This window comes from Oncorhynchus kisutch, linkage group LG13, assembly GCF_002021735.2.
Source record: "Oncorhynchus kisutch isolate 150728-3 linkage group LG13, Okis_V2, whole genome shotgun sequence".
Lineage (NCBI taxonomy): Eukaryota > Metazoa > Chordata > Actinopteri > Salmoniformes > Salmonidae > Oncorhynchus > Oncorhynchus kisutch.
This window is the reverse complement of record NC_034186.2, coordinates 22,906,788-22,930,023: the sequence shown is the minus strand read 5'-3', so window position 1 is coordinate 22,930,023 and position 23,236 is coordinate 22,906,788. Positions and strand designations below refer to the sequence as shown.

The following is a 23,236-nucleotide window of genomic DNA, read 5'->3' as shown; positions in this document are numbered from 1 at the left end:
CTCTCACTAAATCCAATAGCTTACTATCGCCATCTACCGGACGTAGTTAATCCCTACCACATGCATGTAAAATCCTTTTCTGTCCTAGATCCCTTTCATCCTTTTCTTTCCTCCTATCCAAGCTCCCTTTCATTCCTCCTTTTCTAGCTTCCTTTCTTACTTCATTTAATCCTTTCCAAGCTCCCTTTCATTGCATCCTATGATAGCACCCATTCCTTTCCTCCCCTCCCCAACAGTGCTTTCCTAGCTCCCTTTCTCCCTTTCCTTTCCAAGGTCACCTTATAATTGATTCCTAGCTCCTTTCCTCCTTTCTTAGCTTCTCTGCCTATCTTCATCCCTCATTTCCTTTCTTCCTATAGATTCTAAGCTTCCCTTCCTTGATCCCTTTCCTAGCTTCCTTTCCTCCTTTCCTAGCTCCCTTTAATTTCCTCCTTTCCATTCCTCCTATTCTACTGTCCATTCCTCCTATCCTTTCTGGGATTTGTTTTCTTTCCTCCTTTTCTTTCCTAGCTCCCTTTTCTTCCCGCCTTTTCTAGATCCCTTTCTTCTTTCCTCTCCAGCTCCATTTTCACCTTTCCTTTCCTCTCAAATGTTAACTGTCAAGGCTAAGGAGAAGAACCAGATGCAGACAGTTTCGAAGTAAAAAAAGTTTATTACAAAAACAAAGGGGCAGGCCAACGACAGGTCAAGGGCAGGCAGTAGTCCAGGTCAGTAGTCCAGAGCAGAGTCTGAAAGGTACAGAACGGCAGGCAGGCTCAGGGAAGGCAGAATGGTCAAAACCCAGGAAAGCTAGAAAACAGGAACTACTGACAGACAGGCGCACAGGAAAAGCCACTGGTAGGTTTGAAGAAACAAAACGAAATGGCAGCAAACATACCGAGAACACAGGTATAAATACACTTGGGATAATGAGGAAGATGGGCGACACCTGGAAGGGGGTGGAGACAAGCACAAGGACAGGTGAAACAGATCAGAGTGTGACATTAACACCATTTTTGACAAATCCTTCGTTTTTCTACATACAGATGTATGCTAGGAAAGGAGGAAAGGAAGCTAGGGAAGGAAATGGATCAAGGAAGGGAAGCTACTTTCTACTTTTACTTGTAGTTTGTTTTACACCAGTAATAGTACTGCTACTTGAGTAAAATGTCATTAAAGTAACAGTACTTCTTCTTGAGTAGTATATTTCAGTACTCTTTCCATCCTTGATGAAGATAAGCAAAAAACTGCATGAAATAAATAATATATATACTGAGCTATATTGTATGCTCCCAAAAAATAGGGAAATTATATTATTTTGTGCTAATACAATTGCTCAGAGAAATAGATTTTGTTTACCAAGTGATATTTATTTCTCAAAAAGATAGGGGTCAAAATGATTGGCACCGCTGTTCTCAATACCTTTTAATGCCTCACCTTGCGAGGATAATGGCACTGAGCCAAATGCTTTATGAGATTGGAGAACATATTGGGAGGGATCTTAGACCGTCCCTCAATACAGAGCTTTTCCTTGATATCCTTCGTCTGCATTTATGGACTACCCTCTTCAATTCAAACTAGCCCTAAACGTTTACCGGCTAGTCCCCGCCCTGACCGCGTCAGTCAGTCAGTAGGCTATAGTCTTTGTGCATCACAAACAGGAACATTGAACTAGCTTGCAGTCAGAAATAACGGAAAGCTGAGGACCACACCAGATCCACAAGGACATGATTGCCGCTGCTGCCCTAAAAAACACCCATCGACAAACCGCTATAGAATCTAGGCTGTCAGGCAGATATCACTAGGGTAAGGCACATTTTGTTATTGTATTCTTACATGATTGATGATAAATGTCCATGTTGTTTTCATAGCGCATATTTCGTTACATTGTATTCGGGTTTTACTGTAAATTAGCCTACACATTGTTGCCATGTTTGCATAGCAATATAAATATACATTTTAACTTTGTCCTGTCTATAGCCCATGTAACCCGAGCCTCCTGCACTAGCTGACACTGCCTCTGAATAATGCTAACATTGAGTTAGACATATGCCATGTACTGTAACTCAATTAGATTTAAACCCACACATAGGCTTTATTATTTTGTTTAAAGGCTAGAAATATGAAACCTGGTGGGAATTTCTCAAGTTTGGATAATGATATCACCTATTCCCCCATCCCCTCCCCCCTCTTCCCAAAAAGGAAAGAAGATGAAAAATAGTTCTTAAATATTATTCTCCATATGAATAAGTTAGCAGTATGAGTGCCTATTTATGGAAGACAGATAATTCACACCATAGATTAGCCATATACTGTATACCCTAATACTAAACCCTTGAGCTTGTCAGTACCCTGTGGAGAGGGAATGGTTTATGTTTAGTTTTTAGTTTTTTGGGGATGGTGTCATATTTATCTTAATCTTCTATTATATGGTTTGAAGGTGAACTAAGAGAAGTCGGCTAAGGTTAACCGATAGGCTCCGCATGCAGTATGCAGTATGTAGTTGAATAATACTGGTAGTATAAGATATTTGGGATTTTCATTGTACAGGTTATTAAAAGATGTCCCAAGTCACTTACATAAGTCTGACGTTATGTTATCATTTAAGACCTATTGTTACAATCACCCCTATTCTCTCAAAGTGACCCTGGAGTCTAATATAGTCTAATATTTTCTACATAGTTTTTCCATGGTCCTCCTAACTAATAAACCCATCTTGGACAGGATGTGTTATCCTTGGGACTGACTGGGGACTGGGTGTGATCTAACCAAGCATTCATGTCTGTCCCAAATGGAACCCTATTCCCTATATATTGTATCCCGAGAGCGCTCTGGTTAAAAGTATTGCACTATATAGAGTATAGGGTGCCATTTGGGACACAGTCATAGTCTGTTTTGGGCAGGCCCAATAAGTCAGTGTTGGAGATTTGCAGAGTTTCCTGTCAGGAAGAGCCAGGCAAAGGATAAAACCCAGGCGGCCCAGACATCCAGGACAGCTCATTGAGTTGACAAAGCAAACAACTTATCTAGGCTAGGGAGGAATACTTTTTTAAAAATGATCAAAGGCTATGTACAGTTTTTCCCACTATAGTTGATTGGAGTTAAACCGATACAGATTGTTTACTAATGCCTTATACCCATTGGAACTTCATATACATTTGTATTATACAATATACACTGAGGATACAAAACATTAAGAACACCTGTCCTTTCCATGACATTGACTGACCAGGTGAAAGCTTTGATCCCTTATTGATGTCACTTGTTAAATCCACTTCAGTCAGTGTAGACCAGGTATTCCCAAACTGGGGTACAATGACGTCGGGGGAAACGCCAAATAAAAATGTGATTCACATTTTCAAACACATTTTCAAACAGTGCATTTATATTTTCCACCGGGGCTATACATTTGGGTGAGTGTTCAGCTAAATAACAGCACAAAGAAAAATTTTAATGAATACTCAGGGAGAAAAAGGTGTGCAAATGTTAATTTCACCTTCGCAGAAGGCAGGAATCGTGGTCACAGGCAGGCAATGGTCATACACAGGTAGGCAAACAGGCAGGTGAGTCAAAGCTAGGACTGAAGGCTACAACTGCTTCTCACAAACGACCTAGGAAAAGGCTTAGTAGAGTCAAAACGAACAATACCTCACAAAGGCACAAACAGAATGAACTGAACTAAATAAGGAGCTGATGAGACCAGGTGAGTAACTAACACAGGTGAAATCAATGAACAAAAATGAAAGACAGGGCTACGTTCAAGAACAAAACGAAACAGAACACAAGGTTGACTAAGAAAATAAATACAAAACCTTACACAAATACAGGTAGCCTAGTCAAATAATTAGCATCCAATCACATTAACCGTTACTCTGTCACAGGAAATGTTCACTCTTGCGCAGACATTTAGAAACTAAACATGACAATTAGAAAAATAAGCCACAGGAGTTTTATGAGCAAGAATTTTTTATTTTACCTTTATTTAATCAGGCAAGTCCGTTAAGAACAAATTCTTACTTTCAACAGTGGGTTAACTGCCTGTTCAGGGGCAGAACGACAGATTTGTACCTTGTCAGCTCAGGGGTTTGAACTTGCAACCTTCTTGATACTAGTCTAACGCTCTAACCACTAGGCTACCCCTTTGAGCGAGAATAAAGACGACTTCCGAGTAAGACATGTATGAAAGCAACTGATACGATTAATAAGAAGGTGCTAGAAGCCTCTTATATGGTGAGCTACGGAGTGGCTAAGACAGGCAAGCCCCATACTATTGTGGAGCACTTACACTACCGTTCAAAAGTTTGAAGTCACTTAGAAATTGATCATAAATACAGTGTAGACATTGTTAATGTTGTAAATGACTATTGTAGCTGGAAATGTCAGATTTTTTAAAAGGAATATCTACATAGGTGTGCAGAGGCCCATTATCAGCAACCATCACTCCTGTGTTCCAATGGCACGTTGTGTTAGCTAATCCAAGTTTATCATTTTAAAAGGCCAATTGATCATTAGAAATCCCTTTTGCAATTATGTTAGCACACCTGAAAACTGTTGTTCTGATTAAATAAGCAATAAAACTGTCCTCCTTTAGACTAGTTGAGTATCAGCATCAGCATTTGTGGGTTCGATTACAGGCTCAAAATGGCCAGAAACAAAGAGCTTTCTTCTGAAACTCGTCAGTCAATTCTTGTTCTGAGAAAATAAGGCTATTCCATGTGAGAAATTGCCAAGAAACTGAAGATCTCGTACAACGCTGTGCACTACTCCCTTCACAGAACAGCACCAACTGGCCCTAACCAGAATAGAAAGAGGAGTGGGAGGCCCCGGTGCACAAATGAGCAAGAGGACAAGTACATTAGAGTGTCTAGTTTGAGAAACAGACGCCTCACAAGTCCTCAACTGGTAGCTTCATTAAATAGTACCCGCAAAACACCAGTCTCAACATCAACAGTGAAGAGGCAACTCCGGTATGATGGCCTTCTAGGCAGAGTTGCAAAGAAAAAGCCATATCTCAGACTGACCAATAAAAATAAAATATTAAGATGGGCAAAAGTACACCATTCTCATTAACCTGTGGTGAGTTATTCACAATTTTTGATGAACAAATAAGGTTTTATATGTAAGATGGCTAAATAAAGAGCAAAATTATTGATTATTATATTATTATTTGTGCCCTGGTCCTATAAGAGCTCTTTGTCACTTCCCACAAGCCGGGTTGTGAGAAAAACTCACACGGATTCTTATGTTTAATAGATGTATCGCAGAGTGTGTGTATGGCAGGCTTACAATGATGGCAAAAAACAACATTTGAGAGTGTGCTGACCCTGGTGCTTGAGGGGGTACGCAGCTGGAGGTTGAATGTTTGAAAGGGACTCTAGGACTATAAAAAGTTTGGGAACCACTGGTGTAGAATGAAGGGGAGGGTACAGGTTAAAGAAGGAGTTTTAAGCTTTGAGATAATTGAGGGATGGACTGTGTGTGTGTGGCATTCAGAGGACATGCAGTCATCTTGATACAACTGTGGGAAGCATTGGTGTCAACATGGGCCAGCATCCCTGTGGAATGCTTTCGACACCTTGTAGAGTCCATGCCCCAACAAATTGAGGCTGTTCTGATTGCAAAAGGGGGGCAACTCAATATTAGGAAGGTGTTCCTAATGTTTGGTAAACTCAGTATACATTTCCATTAATACAAGTTAAGTGTCATGTTAAAAATAATTGTATTGAACCTGAACTTTCTTGCACCCTTAATGTCGAGGTACGTACATGCATTATTTACATATCTCAGGAACTCCTCAAGGGAACAGTGTGTTCAGTTGTAGGACAATAAAAGGACAATAGAGATGACACTATAGGTCTAGTTTCCACAGTAAAATCAGTATATCTGGGACTTTGAGACAAAGTTTTAGGCTTTCCGACTATGGTTAAAGATGGTTGTTTGTTTCTAGCACGGTGCTCTATCTAAACAGTGCAGCTGTGTTATTAAAAGTCTCACATATTTAGCTGTAGCTCTCTTGAGATATGTTTTGATAGACTATACACTTGTGTGGTTGTTTAGTGCTGAAGACTGTATATACTGTACATGAATTTAGAACAAAATTAAAACCATCGACAAACAAACACAGTCAAGTATATCTAACTTCTAGAATATGATATTTATTAATTATTTAGTTGTGTCCTTATACATACTTATACAGATACATATATTTATATTTATACGTAAGTAGCCTATATACATTTTACAGAGTAAACTATATAGGCCAACTAATGTAAATGCTTCCCACTGGGCACAAACGTCAGTTCAACGTCTAGTTTTGTTTTACATTTGATTCAGTTGTCAACTAACGTGAAGTCAAAATGAAATCAACAAAAATGTTAACCATCTTATTGGATTTAGGGTAAAAGTTGGGTGAAAAAAAGACAAAAATTCCTGATAATCCATTACCTTCATGATTTTTTGTATATGTAATCAGTTTTGATTTAAACAGTTTGTGCCCAGTGGGTTACTTTGTGCCCAGTGGGTCCCCCAGAGTAGAATCATACTCATGTTTTGAGAAATAACTTTCCAAAATAAGAGATTATCGTAGGAAAAACATTTGACATCCTTTTCTCTTAATGTTGAAGAATGTTCCTCTGACTCAGATGTGGTTGATGAGAGAGAGAGAGGTGCTTATAAGGCCTTGATGATGCTACTAGCATGGCTCTATATATTATGTTATGATTCAGTTATCCAACAGGCAGATTGTTTAGGGTATGTCAGCCATTTTGATCAAGACCAACTGCCAAAATCATGCCTCGGTTTATTGTTGTACAGTCAAATCATTAACAGTATCACCAGTACGAATTGACACACATGTTCATGTACGCAGGTATAGGTGCAACATGGTTTCTTTTCATGTTTAACAGCATGACAGGAAGCAGAGTTTAATTCACCCAAACCCCACACACAAAGGAAACCTTATTAGTTCCAAGTATTGTCTTGTGAAGGCTAGCTACATTTCCCCCTACAATTCCCCCTGTGTGTTCAACTAGTCTGGAAGCTGGCCATGTTGAACATATACAGTAAGTCAGCATCCTCCAGGAAAGTGACAAGGCCATTTAAATGGAGCTTCCAGACTTTTTTTTCAACCAAAAGGCAGCCCTGCCACTTGGTTTGATAAAAATCAAATTGATGGGGATGGAGAAATTTAACCACTTTTAAATTCATAAATGGAGCTTTAATTGTCAAGATTGGCACATATAAGGACTAAATATATTTTGAAGCTATACATTGTTTATAAATACATTGTTTGCAAACAATCCCTAAATCTCTGTCTCAGCGGGAGCCATGATTCCTGTGACGGAGTTCCGGCAGTTCTCAGAGCAGGAGCCAGCATTCCGGGTTCTGAAGCCCTGGTGGGATGTGTTCACAGACTACCTCTCTGTGGTCATGTTAATGATCGGAGTGTTCGGATGCACCCTACAGGTTAGTGCACAGACTACCTCTCTGTGGTCATGTTAATGATCGGAGTGTTCGGATGCACCTTACAGGTTAGTGCACAGACTACCTCTCTGTGGTCATGTTAATGATCGGAGTGTTCGGATGCACCCTACAGGTTAGTGCACAGACTACCTCTCTGTGGTCATGTTAATGATCGGAGTGTTCGGATACACAGTATAAGGTCAGTATCTTCAAACCTCACAATGTCTGATTTCCCCGCCTCAGAGTGTCCAAAAGGCCTGACTATCTAATGTGCATACACATTATAACTTTATCTTGTAGCATAGTCCTATACCTAGTGGGGCAAAAGTGGTTGAATTGATGTCATAATGAGAAATATGTTGTAATTCACACAGTATGCCTTGTGTGCCGTGTAGTTAGGATGTTATAGCAGATATTAGCCTTTAAAGTAACTTGCTGATTCACTGCTCTGTAGATCTACTGTGTCCTGTCCTGTAGTCACAAACAGCCCAGTGTTGGGTTCATGTAAGTTGCACAGTATAGTGGAAGTTTACCAACGGAAAGGGGAAAACATTCCTGCACTCCACACATACACACACTCACACAGACACTGCGCACCAAAAATGTCTCCCCCGCCTGCCTCACCACGTCTTTATAAACACATGGGCTTCATCCGAAATGGTACCCTATTCCCTATATACGTAGTGCACTTCTTTTGTCCAGAGCCATCTGGAACACAGCCATGATTCCAGCGACCAGTGGCCTGTCACTTCCCTTCCCCTCACGACTGACCAGCTGCAGAGAGAAAGGGTGGAACCCTCCCTTACGGAAAAAAAAACATGAATTTCACATGATCAAATATGTGTGTTCCACAATCACATTTTGATCTGGTCACATGTGATTATATGTGAAGTTAATGTTATAACATGTGACAACATGTGAAGCAACATGTGATAACATGAAACTACACATGTGAAATCATGTTTTTCCACGTGAAATTGTAAGGATTAACCCGAGCCGCTATCCTTCTCCTCTTATAAACCCCTGTAGATTATAAGTCATTATTTTTAGAAAAGCCCAAAACACCATTGACAGGAACTTGTTTATTGGGGTGAGAATATCCCGTGTTGTCCCTTGAAACAAGGGAAGGATCACTACAAAAATAATGACTATTTTGAAAAACTGCGTTCACAGTTTGTAAATAGTGGGTGATTTCCAAACATGACGCATCTGATGACCCTCATTAGTTTACATTGGTAGTTTACATGGTGAACTGAACCGCAGCCTAGTCAAAGCAGACAGCACTGTTCCTAATTAATACATTTCCTGGCATTATGGGATTGTTTGTCTCAGTTTACAGTAGTGGAGGTAAACACTGGCTCTGCCAAAGGGACATTTTGTAGCTTTACACACACAAGTGTAGCTACCGGATGTAGATGAACGGTAAAGGGGAAGGTGAGAGAGAGAGAGAGAGAGAGAGAGAAAGAAAGACAGAGAGAGAAAGAGAGCAGGACAGAGAGAGAGAGAGACAGAGACAGAGAGAGGGAGAGAAAGTTAAAGAAGAGAAAGATCAAGAGTGAGATCAGGAGAGTGAGAAAGAGAAGTGTGTGTGTGTGTGTGTGTGTGTGTGTGTGTGTGTGTGTGTGTGTGTGTGTGTGTGTGTGTGTGTGTGTGTGTGTGTGTGTGTGTGTGTGTGTGTGTGTGTGTGTGTGTGTGTGTGTGTGTGTGTGTGTGTGTGTGTGTGTGTGTGTGTGTGTGTGCGTGCGTGTGAGAGAGAGAGATGACCAGGGTGTGTAGAATTCTGCTGATCTCTGTTGTCATGACGTGGCTCTTTCTGGGTATAGATCGTGGCTTCCCCCTCTCACTCTCTCCTACACCCAGGTTCTGTTATCTCAGGTCGTAAATTCCTGGCGGAGACTATCTCCCCCTGGCCATGCTGAAAGAGAGACCACAGAGTGAACAAAGGATTTCATGTGGCTGAACTCCTAAATTCCCAAAATGTGAAAATGAAACTATATGTCCACTTGTGAGAATGTGGGAAGAGTCCGTGGACACTTAAAGGACAGTTATGTTGAGTGTGTTTCATTTGGTGACCTCACTAACGACAGGAAACACACATAACTATATCTCTGAATGTGTACATTTCTCAATTATGGTGTTTGCATCTAATTCTTGTATAAAATGAATGAGTAAAGATAAAACTATTTGTGAAATGATGTAATGTGATGTTAAACCTTTAATGTGAGAGAATTGTATTCCCTTTAAAGTTTAACTAAGTCATTGGCCCACTCCCATAAGCACAGACATGATCTGGCGTCATGGAACAGCCCTTTCCTATTGTTACGAATAAAACCCCCTTCTGAGGAAATCCTCTTCAGACTACGCATACCTCGGTGTAAGCTGAGGTGGCACAGGTTTGAGTACCAAGACTAAGCAAATCCACAGCGTGAGATTTGATTGCGAATAGTTATTAAATTACCATACCACGTGGAGCATTGGCTACACGGCTGGAAATGGTTCAACCCTGAGACTAGCGATCCCTACAGAATAAGAGCAAATCTTAGATACTAATTACTAGTCTGCAGCTAGACATGATGTAAACCTGGGACGAGAATACAGACAACCGCCAAAACATCTATTCTATGACAACATTTCTGAATGGTACTCTGAAGTATCCATTCTAACCATGAACGACTTTGATCTTCAGGGAAACAGAAAGCGAGAGAGAGACTCGGATTAACTCTCCAGCAGATGGACCGGATTCCAACAGAGAAGATCACAACGACACATGGGTGTAATATATATTGATTGCAATTATTCCCGAATGAGTGAGCGTTGTGTGCAAAGGATTAGCATTTCAATTAATATAATTACAGTGGGGCAAAAAAGTATTTAGTCAGCCACCAATTGTGCAAGTTCTCCCACTTAAAAAGATGAGAGAGGCCTGTAATGTTCATCATAGGTACACTTCAACTATGACAGACAAAATGAGAAAAAAATAGAAAATCACATTGTAGGATTTTAAATTAATTTATTTGCAAATTATGGTGGAAATAAGTATTTGGTCACCTACAAACAAGCAATATTTCTGGCTCTCACAGACCTGTAACTTCTTCTTTAAGAGGCTCCTCTGTCCTCCACTTGTTACCTGTATTAATGGCACCTGTTTGAACTTGTTATCAGTATAAAAGACACCTGTCCACAACCTCAAACAGTCACACTCCAAACTCCACTATGGCCAAGAACAAAGAGCTGTCAAAGGACACCAGAAACAAAATTGTAGACCGGCACCAGGCTAGGAAGACTGAATCTGCAATAGGTAAGCAGCTTGGTTTGAAGAAATCAACTGTGGGAGCAATTATTAGGAAATGGAAGACATACAAGACCACTGATAATCTCCCTCGATCTGGGGCTCCACGCAAGATCTCACCCCGTGGGGACAAAATGATCACAAGAACGGTGAGCAAAAATCCCAGAACCACACGGGGGGACCTACGATGTACACACGGGTGTACCTATGATGAAAATTACAGGCCTCTCTCATCTTTTTAAGTGGGAGAACTTGCACAATTGGTGGCTGACTAAATACTTTTTTGCCCCACTGTATATACTGGGTATAGTGATCCCTTTTGTCTTTCCCACTTCTTTCTCAGTCCACACCCACTTCCCTTCGTCCACCAAGCCGTCATATCGGCTTAGCCCACTAAACACCATTCCCTATCCTTGTTAGTAAGCAATATTTACTGTTTGTTTGTTCATGCATTTCTGTGATTATTTAGTTAGTTAGTAAATAAATGATTAAACCAATTGGTGTTGTCACACCCTGACGATAGTAAGTTGTTTATTCTCTGTGTTGGTTGGGGCATGATAGTGACTTGGGTGGGTCATCTAGGTGAAATGTATTTCTATGGTGGCCTGATATGGTTCCCAATCAGAGGCAGCTGTTTATCATTGTCTCTGATTGGGGATCTTATTTAGGTAGCCTTATTGTCCTCATTGTGTTTGTGGGATCTTGTCTACATTTAGTTGCCTGAGTGCACACCAGTAGCTTCACGTTTCGTTTGTGCTTTATTGTTTTGTTTTGGTGAGTTTCAGTTTATTAAAATATGTGGAACTCTACTCACGCTGCGCCTTGGTCTACTCATTACGACGAGCGTGACAGGTGTATGGATAATTCATAGTTTAGGCTGGGTTCATGCAGATAACCAACAATTTACGACATTTGGAATGAGACTGACGTGAGGTAAATAATAATTAATTTAATAGAAGACTAATTGATCAGATATTAAAATATCTGAAGTAATATTTGGAAAATTATAACTTTAATCTGAAGATACCCGACTTCCTAGTTAATTACATTTACATTATTAGTTGAATCACGTAATAATAATTACAGAGAATTGATTTGATAAAATAACAGTCACCACTTTTAATGATGCCAAAGACACAACACTGTACTCAGCAAGTCTGACTTTTAATTTCTCCTGTCCTGCACTAAAAGAGAGAGAGCTTCCCCCTTTTCCAGCTGATCAGGCATTTTCTTTTTTGAGTGCCTCAGGAACCACATGGTATTTAGGCTATATCACTGGTCTGGCTCATAAGAAAAGCAAATATTTACAAAGCTGAAGAAAAAAAAACTGTATATACATCACTACATTCATGATCAGTCTATAATTGCAGTAGAAAAATTGGTAATGTTGTAAGTGTTATAAAAGTGCAATGGTAGATCAAAGAATAACATATCATTTGGTGGTACAGTATTGCATAGCGTTACAATCAGTCTGACTCCCTCTTTAGTCTGCTGTGGCTAAAACACAAATCGGTCATTTCCTGTCTGTCACAGTCCTACCAATGTTGTCACAGAAGGAAATGAGAAATAACATCCGATATCCCCCTCTGTTGTTTGTCTTATCATTGTATCTAAGTTACTGTAATATACTTTTTTTGTAATGAATTCATTGGAAATTGTACTCACTTTCCCACTGGGCACAGACGTCAGTTCAACATCTAGTCCATGTGATTCAATGTAATTGCCTAGTGGGTTAGCTCATTATTAAGAAATAAAAGAGCAAAAAAATAAATGTGCCTAATAAAATCTTAGGAAAATTACAATCAGTGAAGAATTTCAATATTGCAGAACTGTTTACTACTCAGTTATTGTGTATATATTGCCATCATTGGGTCTTGTTTGACAGTTCAATTGTCATCTTACATTAAGGTTGCTTGCTTTATTGTGAATGTCTTTTTTCACATTTCTTTTCTTTCAGGTGGTGCAGGACAAAATCATCTGCCTTCCACAGAGAATATCAATGGCGAACCAAACAATACCAAATAAAACCGAGCTGGTCTCACCTGTAGTGTCGCAGGATGTGCATGAGATGATGGGCCTGAAAACCAACCTGGACCTTCAACAGTACAGCTTCATAAACCAGATGTGCTACGAGAAAGCCCTGCACTGGTATGCCAAGTACTTCCCTTACCTAGTCCTCATACACACCCTCATCTTCATGGTGTGTAGCAATTTCTGGTTCAAGTTCCCCGGCTCCAGCTCTAAGATAGAGCATTTCATCTCCATCTTGGGAAAGTGCTTTGACTCCCCCTGGACTACGAGAGCTCTGTCTGAGGTGTCTGGAGAGAACCCAGAGGAGAAGGTATTGTTGGTATGTGTTTGTACAGTATGTACTATATGTATGAATGTATGTATGTTTCTATGTACACTGAGTGTACAAAACATTAAGAACACCTTCCTAATATTGAGTTGAACCCACCCCTCCACAGAGATGTTGATGCTGGCGCATGTTGACTCCAATGCTTCCCACAGTTATCTCATGTTGACTGAATGTCCTTTGGGTGGTGGACCATTCTTGATACACACGAAAAACTCTTGACACAAACCAGTGCGCCGTTCAAAGGCACTTAACCTCTAGCATCGAGCAATCCCGTATCCGGGAGCGTAATCATAACGCAACGTTTCCTATTCATGAAAATCGCAAATGAAATGAAATAAATATATTCAAACACAAGCTTAGCCTTTTGCTAACAACACTGTCATCTCAGATTTTCAAAATATGCTTTTCAACCAAAGCTACACAAGCATTTGTGTAAGAGTATTGATAGCCTAGCATAGCATTAAGCCTAGCATTCAGCAGGCAACATTTTCACAAAAACAAGAAAAGCATTCAAATAAAATAATTTACCTTTGAAGAACTTCAGATTTTTTCAATGACGAGACTCTTAGTTAGATAGCAAATGTTCATTTTTTCCAAAAAGATTATTTGTGTAGATGAAATAGCTCCGTTTTGTTCATCACGTTTGACTAAGAAAAAGACCGGAAAATGCAGTCACTTACAACGCCAAACTTTTTTCCAAATTAGCTCCATAATATCGACAGAAACATGGCAAACGTTGTTTAGAATCAATCCTCAAGGTGTTTTTCACATATCTATTCGATAATCTATCAGTGGTGGCAGTTGGCTTCTTATCAGAAGCAAACGGAAAAATACTGCAGCTGGAGATTACGCAATAATTGCGACGGAGGTAGATGTAGTCTCTTATGGTCAATCTTCCAATGATATGCCTACAAATACGTCACAATGCTGCAGACACCTTGGGGAAAACGTGGAAAATGTAAGCTGACTCCTAGCTCCTTCACAGCCATATAAGGAGTCATTGCCATGAGGCGGTTTTAAAAAATGCGGCACTTCCTAATTGGATTTGTATCTGTTTTTTTTCTGTAACATCAGTTCTGTGGCACTCACAGACAATATCTTTTGGAAACGTCAGAGTGTTTTCTTTCCAAATGTGTCAATTATATGCATAGTCAAGCATCTTTTCGTGACAAAATAGCTTGTTTAAACCGGGAACGTTTTTCATCCAAAAATGTTTATAGCGCCCCCTATATCCAAGAAGTTAACTATTTTTTTCTTACCAATTCACCCTCTCAATGGCACACATACACAATCTCAATTATCTCAAGGCTCTAAAATCCTTCTAGAACTGGTCTCCTCTCATTCATCGACACAGATTGAAGTGGATTTAACAAGTCAACAAGGGATCATAGCTTACACGTGGATTCACCTGGTCCAGTCTATGTCTTGGAAAGAGCATGTGCTTATAATGTTTTGTACACGCAGTGTATAAATGTACAGTTGAAGTCGGAAGTTTACATATACTTAGGTTGGAGTCATTAAAACTCGTTTTTCAACCACTCCACAAATTTCTTATTAACAAACTATAGTTTTAGTCGGTTAGGACATATACTTTTTGCATGAAACAAGTCATTTTTCCAACACTTGTTTACAGACAGATTCTTTCACTTATAATTCACTGAATCACAATTCCAGTGGGTCAGAAGTTTACTTACACTAAGTTGACCATGCCTTTAAACAGCTTGGAAAATTCCAAACAATTATGTCATGGGTTTAGAAGCTTCTGATAGGGTATTTGATATAATTTGAGTCAATTGGAGGTGTACCTGTGGATGTATTTCAAGGTCTACCTTCAAACTCAGTGCCTCTTTGCTTGACATCATGGTAAAATCAAAAGAAATCAGCCAAGACTTCAGAAAAACAATTGTAGACCTCCACAGGTCTGGTTCATCCTTGGGAGCAATTTCCAAACGCCTGAAAGTACCACATTCATCTGTACAAACAATAGTACACAAGTATTAACACCATGGGACCAAGCAGCCGTCATACCGCTCAGGAAGGAGACACATTCTGTCTCCTAGAGATGAACGTACTTTGGTGCGAAAAGTGCAAATCAATCCCAGAACAACAGCAAAGGACCTTGTGAAGATGCTGGAGGAAACGGGTACAAAAGTATCTATATCCACAGTAAAACAAGTCCTATATCGAAATAACCTGAAAGGCCGCTCAGCAAGGAAGAAGCCACTGCTCCAAAATCTACATAAAAAAGCCAGACTATGGTTTGCAACTGCACATGGGGACAAAGATCGTACTTTTTGGAGAAATGTCCTCTGGTCTGATGAAACAAAAATAGAACTGTTTGGCCATAATGACCATCGTTACGTTTGGAGGAAAAAGGGGGAAGCTTGCAAGCCGAAGAACACCATCCCAACCGTGAAGCACGGGGGTGGCAGCATCATGTTGTGGGAGTGCTTTGCTGCAGGAGAGACTGGTGCACTTCACAAAATAGATGGCATCATGAGGGTGGAAAATTATGTGGATGTATTGAAGCAACATCTCAAGACATCAGTCAGGAAGTTAAAGATTGGTCACAAATGGGTCTTCCAAATGGACAATGACTCCAAGCATACTTCCAAAGTTGTGGCAAAATGGTTTAAGTTCAACAAAGTCAAGGTATTGCAGTGGCCATCACAAAGCCCTGACCTCAATCCCATAATTTTTTTGTTCTGAACTGAAAAAGCATGTGCAAGCAAGGAGGCCTACAAACCTGACTCAGTTACACCAGCTCTGTCATGAGGAATGGGCCAAAATTCACACAACTTATTGTGGGAATTTTGTGGAAGGCTACCTGAAACATTTAACCCAAGTTAATCAATTTAAAGGCAATGCTACCAAATACTAATTGAGTGTATGTAAACCTCTAACCCACTGGGAATGTGATGAGAAATAAAAGCTGAAATAAATCATTCTCTCTACTATTATTCTGACAAATCACATTCTTAAAATAAAGTGGTGATCCTAACTGACCTAAGACAGGGTATTTTTACTGGGATTAAATGTCAGGAATTGTGAAATTGAGTTTAAATGTATTTGGCTAAGGTGTATGTAAACTTCCGCCTTCAACTGTATGTATTGTTGTAGTCGAATGGCTGAGGAAACTATGGGGCAGTTTCCTGGACACAGATAAAGCCTAGGCCTGGACTGAAAACTCAATGGAGAATCTCCTTTCAAAATTCTGTTTCCAGGACTAGGCTCAATCTGTATCCGGGAAACAGCCCTGTATTGGATATATTTGAAATATTTCAAATAAAATGCATTAATTAATAAATAGATTTATTTATTCATTCAAGGACAACAAGAACAACAGTGCCAGCAAAGCGATCCTCAACGTGTCTGTAGAGGGGAACCTGGACAGCCTGGAGAAGACCCAGTCCCTCAAATCCATCCCAGAGAAGATCGTAGTGGACAAGCCCACAGCCAGCGCTCTGGATAAGAAGGAAGGAGAACAGGCCAAAGCTCTATTTGAGAAGGTGAAGAAGTTCCGCCTGCATGTCGAAGAGGGGGACATCCTCTATGTTATGTATGTTCGCCAGACTGTTCTCAAAGTGTTCAAGTTCCTCCTCATCATCGCGTATAACAGTGCTTTAGTCTCTGAGGTGCAGATCACAGTGAAGTGCAGTGTGGACATACAGGACATGACGGGATATAAGCATTTCTCCTGTAATCACACCATGGCCCACCTGTTCTCTAAGTTGTCGTACTGTTACCTGTGCTTCGTGGCTGTGTACGGATTCACCTGCCTCTACACTTCCTATTGGCTCTTCTACCGCTCACTGAAGGAGTACTCCTTTGAATACGTGAGGCAAGAAACGGGAATCGATGACATCCCAGACGTGAAGAATGACTTTGCCTTCATGCTGCACATGATCGACCAGTACGACCCACTGTACTCCAAAAGGTGTAAAATATATATTTTTTTAAAATTGTAAATTGTTTCAAGTAATTCAGCTCGCTGTTGATAAGTATGTAATGCCTTCAATTGTAAAACAAACCATTCGGGTGCAGTTGTATGGCTACCCTCTGCTCCAACCATTCGGGGTTGGAATAAAGCAGAAGACAAAAGAAGTTTCCATAGCATATCTGTTTACATTGGACAATAACGTATTATTCTTTCTTTCTCTCAGGTTCGCAGTGTTCCTGTCTGAGGTCAGTGAGAACAAACTGAAACAGCTGAATCTGAACCATGAGTGGACACCAGAGAAGCTGCGTCAGAGACTGCTGACCAACCATAACAACAGACTGGAGCTGCAGCTCTTCATGCTGTCTGGGCTCCCAGACACCATCTTCGAGGTGACAGAGCTCCAATCCCTGAAGCTAGAGATCATCAACAATGTAACCATCCCAGCTTCCATCGCCCAGCTGGAAAACCTCCAGGAGCTATCTCTGTATCAGTGTTGCTTAAAGAGCCACACCACAGCCACTTCCTTCCTCAAGGATAACCTTAAGGTATGCTATTCTGGTAGTCTTTGGTGTGGCATGTTTTATTTATTTTTTATAATAAAGTATCATTCTATCTTTATGTAAGGTGCTCAGGGTAAAGTTTGATGACAGCAGGGAACTGCCTCATTGGCTGTACCATCTGCGGAATCTAGAGGAGCTCTATCTCATTGGCTCACTGAGTCCTGACGCTTCTAAGAATGTGGTTCTGGAGTCTCTAAGGGAGCTGAAGAATCTGAAGACCCTCTCGCTCAAAAGTAACTTTACAAAGATTCCCCAGTCCATCGTAGACGTGTCCAGCCACCTGCAGAGGCTATACGTTTACAACGATGGCACCAAGCTGGTGATGCTCAACAACCTGAAGAAGATGGTGAACCTGACTGAACTGGAGCTGGTGCACTGTGACCTGGAACGCATCCCACATGCTGTCTTTAGCCTCACGAACCTACAGGTATGATATGCTGTACCTTGACCGCCTGCTATGATCGCGTACAGTGTCTCAAACTCTATCTAGAATGGTCAACCTACAGGTTTGATATACAGTACTATGACTGTCTGGTACGATTCCCTACAGTGTCTCCACACTGAGTGGCCCATAATGTGGTTTTTAAATATGTAATGACTTTAAGCTCCTAGTTGAGCAAAGGGCCTAAAAAGGTGCATCTCCAGCTAACTCTGTTCTGGGCTGTTTTCTTGACTTCAAATATGTCATATGTATTGCCAATTCCTGTAATATTGTGGAGTGACACTTAAAATACATTTGTATAACTCTAACTCTACAGGAATTGGACTTGAAGGAAAACAACCTGCGCTCCATTGAGGAGATAGTCAGCTGCCAGCACCTCCACAAGCTGACGTGCCTGAAACTCTGGCACAACAGTATCTGCTACATCCCTGAGCACATCAAGAAGCTTGGCAGCCTGGAGCGCCTCTACTTCAGTCACAACAAGATAGAGATCTTGCCCTCGCACCTGTTCTTATGCAACAAGCTTCGTTACCTGGACCTGTCCAACAACGACATCCGGTTCATTCCGCCGGAGATCGGCGTCCTACAGAGTCTTCAGTATTTCTCTGTCACGTGCAACAAGATCGAGAACCTCCCAGACGAGCTCTTCTTTTGCAAGAAGCTCAAAACCCTTAAGCTGGGCAAGAATACACTGTCTTTGCTCTCACCAAAGATCTCATACCTGGTTCTATTGACACACCTGGAACTGAAGGGCAACCATTTTGAGCTCCTGCCTCCAGAGCTGCGGTTCTGCCGGGCGTTGAAGCGGGGCGGCCTAGTGGTGGAGGACGTCCTGTTTGAAACCTTGCCTTCGGATATCAGAGACAAAATGAAGGCTGAGTGAAATGTCTTACAGAATCTGTGCAAAAGGCCCTGCGATACATTACTATTCTGTCCAGGGGGTGTACTTGTACATCATGCTGCCTCACACTACATAAACAGGAGATTGGCTCCTGTCCTATGGGCCTGTCTGGCTCGGACAAAGCAAGTTACTTATATGTGCAAAAAGAAAATGCCAATCTTGTCTTAATCTGACAATCATAGTCTACCAAAATGGTAGATTTGACTGTATACTTAGTTTATCATGATCAAACTCTAAGTAGTATACTGTTCTGGGGTGGAAATTGTGATATTCATGCACAGCAAATTCTCCAGTGTTAAATCAACACTTACAGTGACAATTTTTTTCTATAAAGATCCACATGATTAACACTTTTAGTGTTATGCAATAACACTTCATATAGTATTTTTAACACTAGGAAGTGTATATAGTTTACACTAATGGTGTTATGCAATAACACCTTTATATAGTATTTTTTTAACCATTACGCAAAGAGGTCTGTATCTGTTGACAAGGTCGCTTGTGTTGGATTAAGGATATTTCAATAATAATAACGTCTTTAATGCTACTTCTTATTATGTAGGCATTTACAAAGACTTCAGGACTAGCAGAAGACCTATTCTAACTTATATAAGTATAACCATAGACCACTTAAACTGATACAACACTTCCATTCATGGGTGCCAAAAACAACTAATTTAAAGCCATGCATCAACTAAGCCACACCTCCAATATAATTTCCCAGTGCCTTGCCTTTTCAAGTTAATTGTAGATTTACCACCCATGACAGTATTTGTAAGTGACAGAGACATGGTTGTTGAATTTGTTAATTTCACTCCTGTGGACTTCCCACTAGAGGTGAATGTTATCATTAAAATATAATGCTATATATATATATATATATATATATATATAGGACAATACATTAAATATATAAGGCCTTACTTTGATGGCCAAGTTTTACCATAACAGTGTTGTTAGGACAATCCTGGTTTACAGGCCACATCTGCAAGTCACATTATGCAGGCTTGCAAAGGGATGTAATTCCTATAGGAAACCAGACATATTTTTAATCATTCAGAATGACTGTAAGGGTTAGGAACATTGTGAGGAGACTACCTAAGTCAGGGATGGGCAACTCCAGTCTTCAGGATCCAGAAGGGTGTCACACCTTTCCCCATCCCTAGCAAACACAGATTATTAAACTAATTACGTTCTAAATTAGCTAGGGCAAAATGGTGACACCAATCAGGCCCCTCGGGGCCCGAGTTTCCCACCCCTTATCTAAACCATTTAAACTGGAACAGCCATTTAAGTAATAGTTGCATTTATTGCATCCATCTGATTGGATTAGTTGAGAAAAATGTATGTTATTTAAAAATTGTATTTGTGTACCATAATATTAATCAATCAATGTACATGCAAAAACACAGATATTAAAAACAATCCTAAAAATGACTACCTCCAGTAGAGCATGCTGGGAAATGTGATAATGATGGGCATGGTTTTATTGGGAATGTTTTACTCTCCACAGAGTAAAACTGACACAATCACATTCTCACACTTAACATTGGATATAAACACTAACACTGGGGTTATTTTACACTACTGAGTGTTAATTTCAGATTTAATTTAACTCCTGAATCAACACTAGAAATTTTACACAGAAAAATCAACACTAGGTAACACTGGCCAATTTGCTGTGTGGGTGTATGTTTTGAGTAATATATCTAAGTGTTACTTCATGTCAGAACGGAATAAAGCTTTGTGATGTAATTAAATGGTTCTTAACAATATAATTAGTCACAGGAAAGGTATATTTTGTAATGGGGCATTGTTCATCTGCACTTGCCCGCAATTGCTAACAACCCATCCGCAACCGCCCGTCTATATGTGATAAAGTGAATCTAACTTGCTAATATAAAAAAAAATGTGCTGGATTCTTTTTTGCCTGATTTAGATACGTTTCTGGTTATAATTTCCAACATTTTGTAGGCTATTTGTTATTCAACTTGTCATTTGGCCGATATGTTGCCCTAGAAGACTAAATAAACCTTTGATCACCAGAATAATGTGATACATTGATAGAAATAATGCTTCAATCTAGTTGACATAGGTAAAAAAGATTCACTGTGCAAAATTTTGAAATTACATCAGTTTGACCGGTTCTAAGGAAACAGAAAAGTGTGAAAACGACCCAACATGTTTCTGATAAGATTTCAGTTCAGCTTGGATGCATATTATGTGGTTGAAATAGCTTACTGTCAGCTTTTATGATGCTGATAAAGATATCACCTCTACAGACACTATCTAACTGCGCATTCACATTCTCTCAAGATGCTGAAAGAAAGAAATCTAATTTCTCAACTCTTGTTCCCGAGTTCAAATTTTGCTTACATTTTATGTATCATTTTACTTAAATACATGCTTAATTCTGCAGGAGTTAATATTAAGTCTATGTGAGAGGTTATAGACCTACAGTCAGTGTTCAGATTTCAGTTTTCATTTCACTCATCTGAACAGTAGGCTACAGTTCCCTTGACGTGCCATAGGCCTATTTGAAGTCCGTCTTGTGACTGTGGAATTTGTATAGTGCCTCACAATCATCACACACAACATTGCCAGCACTGCTATCATCCTCTTTAACCACTTCACCAATTCTTTCCCAAAAATTACTTTTCTGTCCCTCCCTTCTCTTTATTTTCAACTCTCCATTTCACAGCTTTTCTCTTATTGAATTAAAGTCCGACATTGTCCTTTTTGCCTCCATGGATAGACACTCACTTTTTTCTGCCCATTCCCAAGTGCATTTGGGTTTTGGCGTGTAGGCTATTTGGCGCGCCTACAGTTAAGGCCCTAAAGATTATGCTTATGCACCAATGCCAGATAGCCTAAAATAATTAAAGAAAAACGTCAATGTAGCCTATAGATATACATTTCACAAGAATGATAGGTTACATTTACAGATTTTTTAAGTATTGTTTTCTTTTTAATCAAGCCGCCCGCTACCCACCCACCCTTCATCCGCGCAATATTTCATGACCCTAAACCCACCCGCCCTGTGGATATAACCTCGGGGACTGCGGGTTATGAGTCAACCCGCGCATTACTAATACTTAGCCTGGCTACCAGTCTATTTGTGCTAAGATTTGACTCCTTGTACTCTGTGTCTTATGCCAAACATAATGTTTGTGGAATGATAGTACAAACAGATCTGGGACCAGGCTAAGGTATACTGTCTATCAGAGGAACTCAACAACAGGATTGCTTGTTCTTGTATTATTGATATTGTTATTTATTACACTTGTTATACCGTATTATGCAGTGTCTAGCACAAGCTTCAATGAACATACACTGGATAGAATGTAGGCCTATAATCAGAAAGATTGAATATATATACAAGAATCAAAATATCGAATGTATTATCCTGAAGGGCCTCATATTTGGACTTAATTTACTGTCCAAAGATATTCTAAAATAGATATACTAAAATGTTTTTTTTGAATAACTTTTCTACTCAGTCTCTATATTATGTAGTATTCGGATAATGAAAGTACTTGATATAACAGTGTAGTTGGCTACAAGTGAACTGTGGACTCAGCTGTAACTGTTTGTCAATAGCCTGTGGCAAGACCATATTTATCAGGAGGGATAGCTAGTTTTAGTTAGTCACAGTTTACACAAGCTAAAAAAGACCAGCCATGTTGTAATTAACATATTTTTATTACAATCCACAAACCCCTTGCACACGCCTTATAGATAGAGAGGACAATAAAGTCCACGCCTTATAGATAGAGAGGACAATAAAGTCCACGCCTTATAGATAGAGAGGACAATAAAGTCCACGCCTTATAGATAGAGAGGACAATAAAGTCCACGCCTTATAGATAGAGAGGACAATAAAGTCCACGCCTTATAGATAGAGAGGACAATCAAGTCCACGCCTTATAGATAGAGAGGACAATCAAGTCCACGCCTTATAGATAGAGAGGACAATAAAGTCCACGCCTTATAGATAGAGAGGACAATCAAGTCCACGCCTTAGACATTACAGTGTATCATAATCAGAGCTGTGGATCACTGCAAAGGTGCCATGGTTAGCTGCTATCGTAATTTATAAAAACAGCATCCCTGCCGTATTTAGGGCGTTATATTCTAATGTTAAATATTCCAACCAAATTAATACAGATGGTAAAGATTGAAAGATAATAAAAAGGCATATCTTTTGTGCATATTTTCTTATCAGATCACGTCTGCTGTGTTTGGTTCTTCATGTTGATGAATAAAAACAGCCAGATGGCAGCTGCTTTAAATGTGGCACAAATA

At 39.9% G+C, this 23,236-nt stretch overlaps 1 protein-coding gene across 6 annotated transcripts; it reads left to right on the top strand.

Moving 5' to 3' along the window:
* Positions 1-1,621: 1,621 nt before the first annotated feature.
* Positions 1,622-23,236, top strand: LOC109902741 (volume-regulated anion channel subunit LRRC8C). Of its 6 annotated transcripts, none has more exons than XM_031785776.1 (7): positions 1,622-1,785; positions 7,298-7,443; positions 12,687-13,079; positions 16,418-17,025; positions 17,252-17,573; positions 17,653-18,015; positions 18,347-23,236. In XM_031785776.1, exons 2-7 carry the CDS (start codon positions 7,306-7,308, stop codon positions 18,911-18,913), a joined length of 2,391 nt encoding a protein of 796 aa, XP_031641636.1. In that variant the 5' UTR covers positions 1,622-1,785; positions 7,298-7,305; the 3' UTR covers positions 18,914-23,236. The 6 variants fall into 6 exon arrangements, with proteins under 6 accessions (XP_031641636.1, XP_020354941.2, XP_031641637.1 ...); XM_020499352.2 differs by having other exon boundaries at positions 1,623-1,785; positions 12,687-13,070; XM_031785777.1 differs by lacking the exons at positions 1,622-1,785; positions 7,298-7,443 and adding an exon at positions 7,497-7,573.

What these genes read in the sequence shown, in the direction of transcription:
- LOC109902741 (XM_031785776.1), top strand. Translation starts at nt 7,306, where the DNA reads ATGATTCCTGTGACGGAGTTCCGGCAGTTCTCAGAGCAGGAGCCAGCA. An exon ending in TGTTCGGATGCACCCTACAG is followed by an intron (nt 7,444 to 12,686) that starts GTTAGTGCACAG and finishes CTTTTCTTTCAG; the next exon opens with GTGGTGCAGGACAAAATCAT. An exon ending in TCCTCAAGGATAACCTTAAG is followed by an intron (nt 17,574 to 17,652) that starts GTATGCTATTCT and finishes TCTTTATGTAAG; the next exon opens with GTGCTCAGGGTAAAGTTTGA.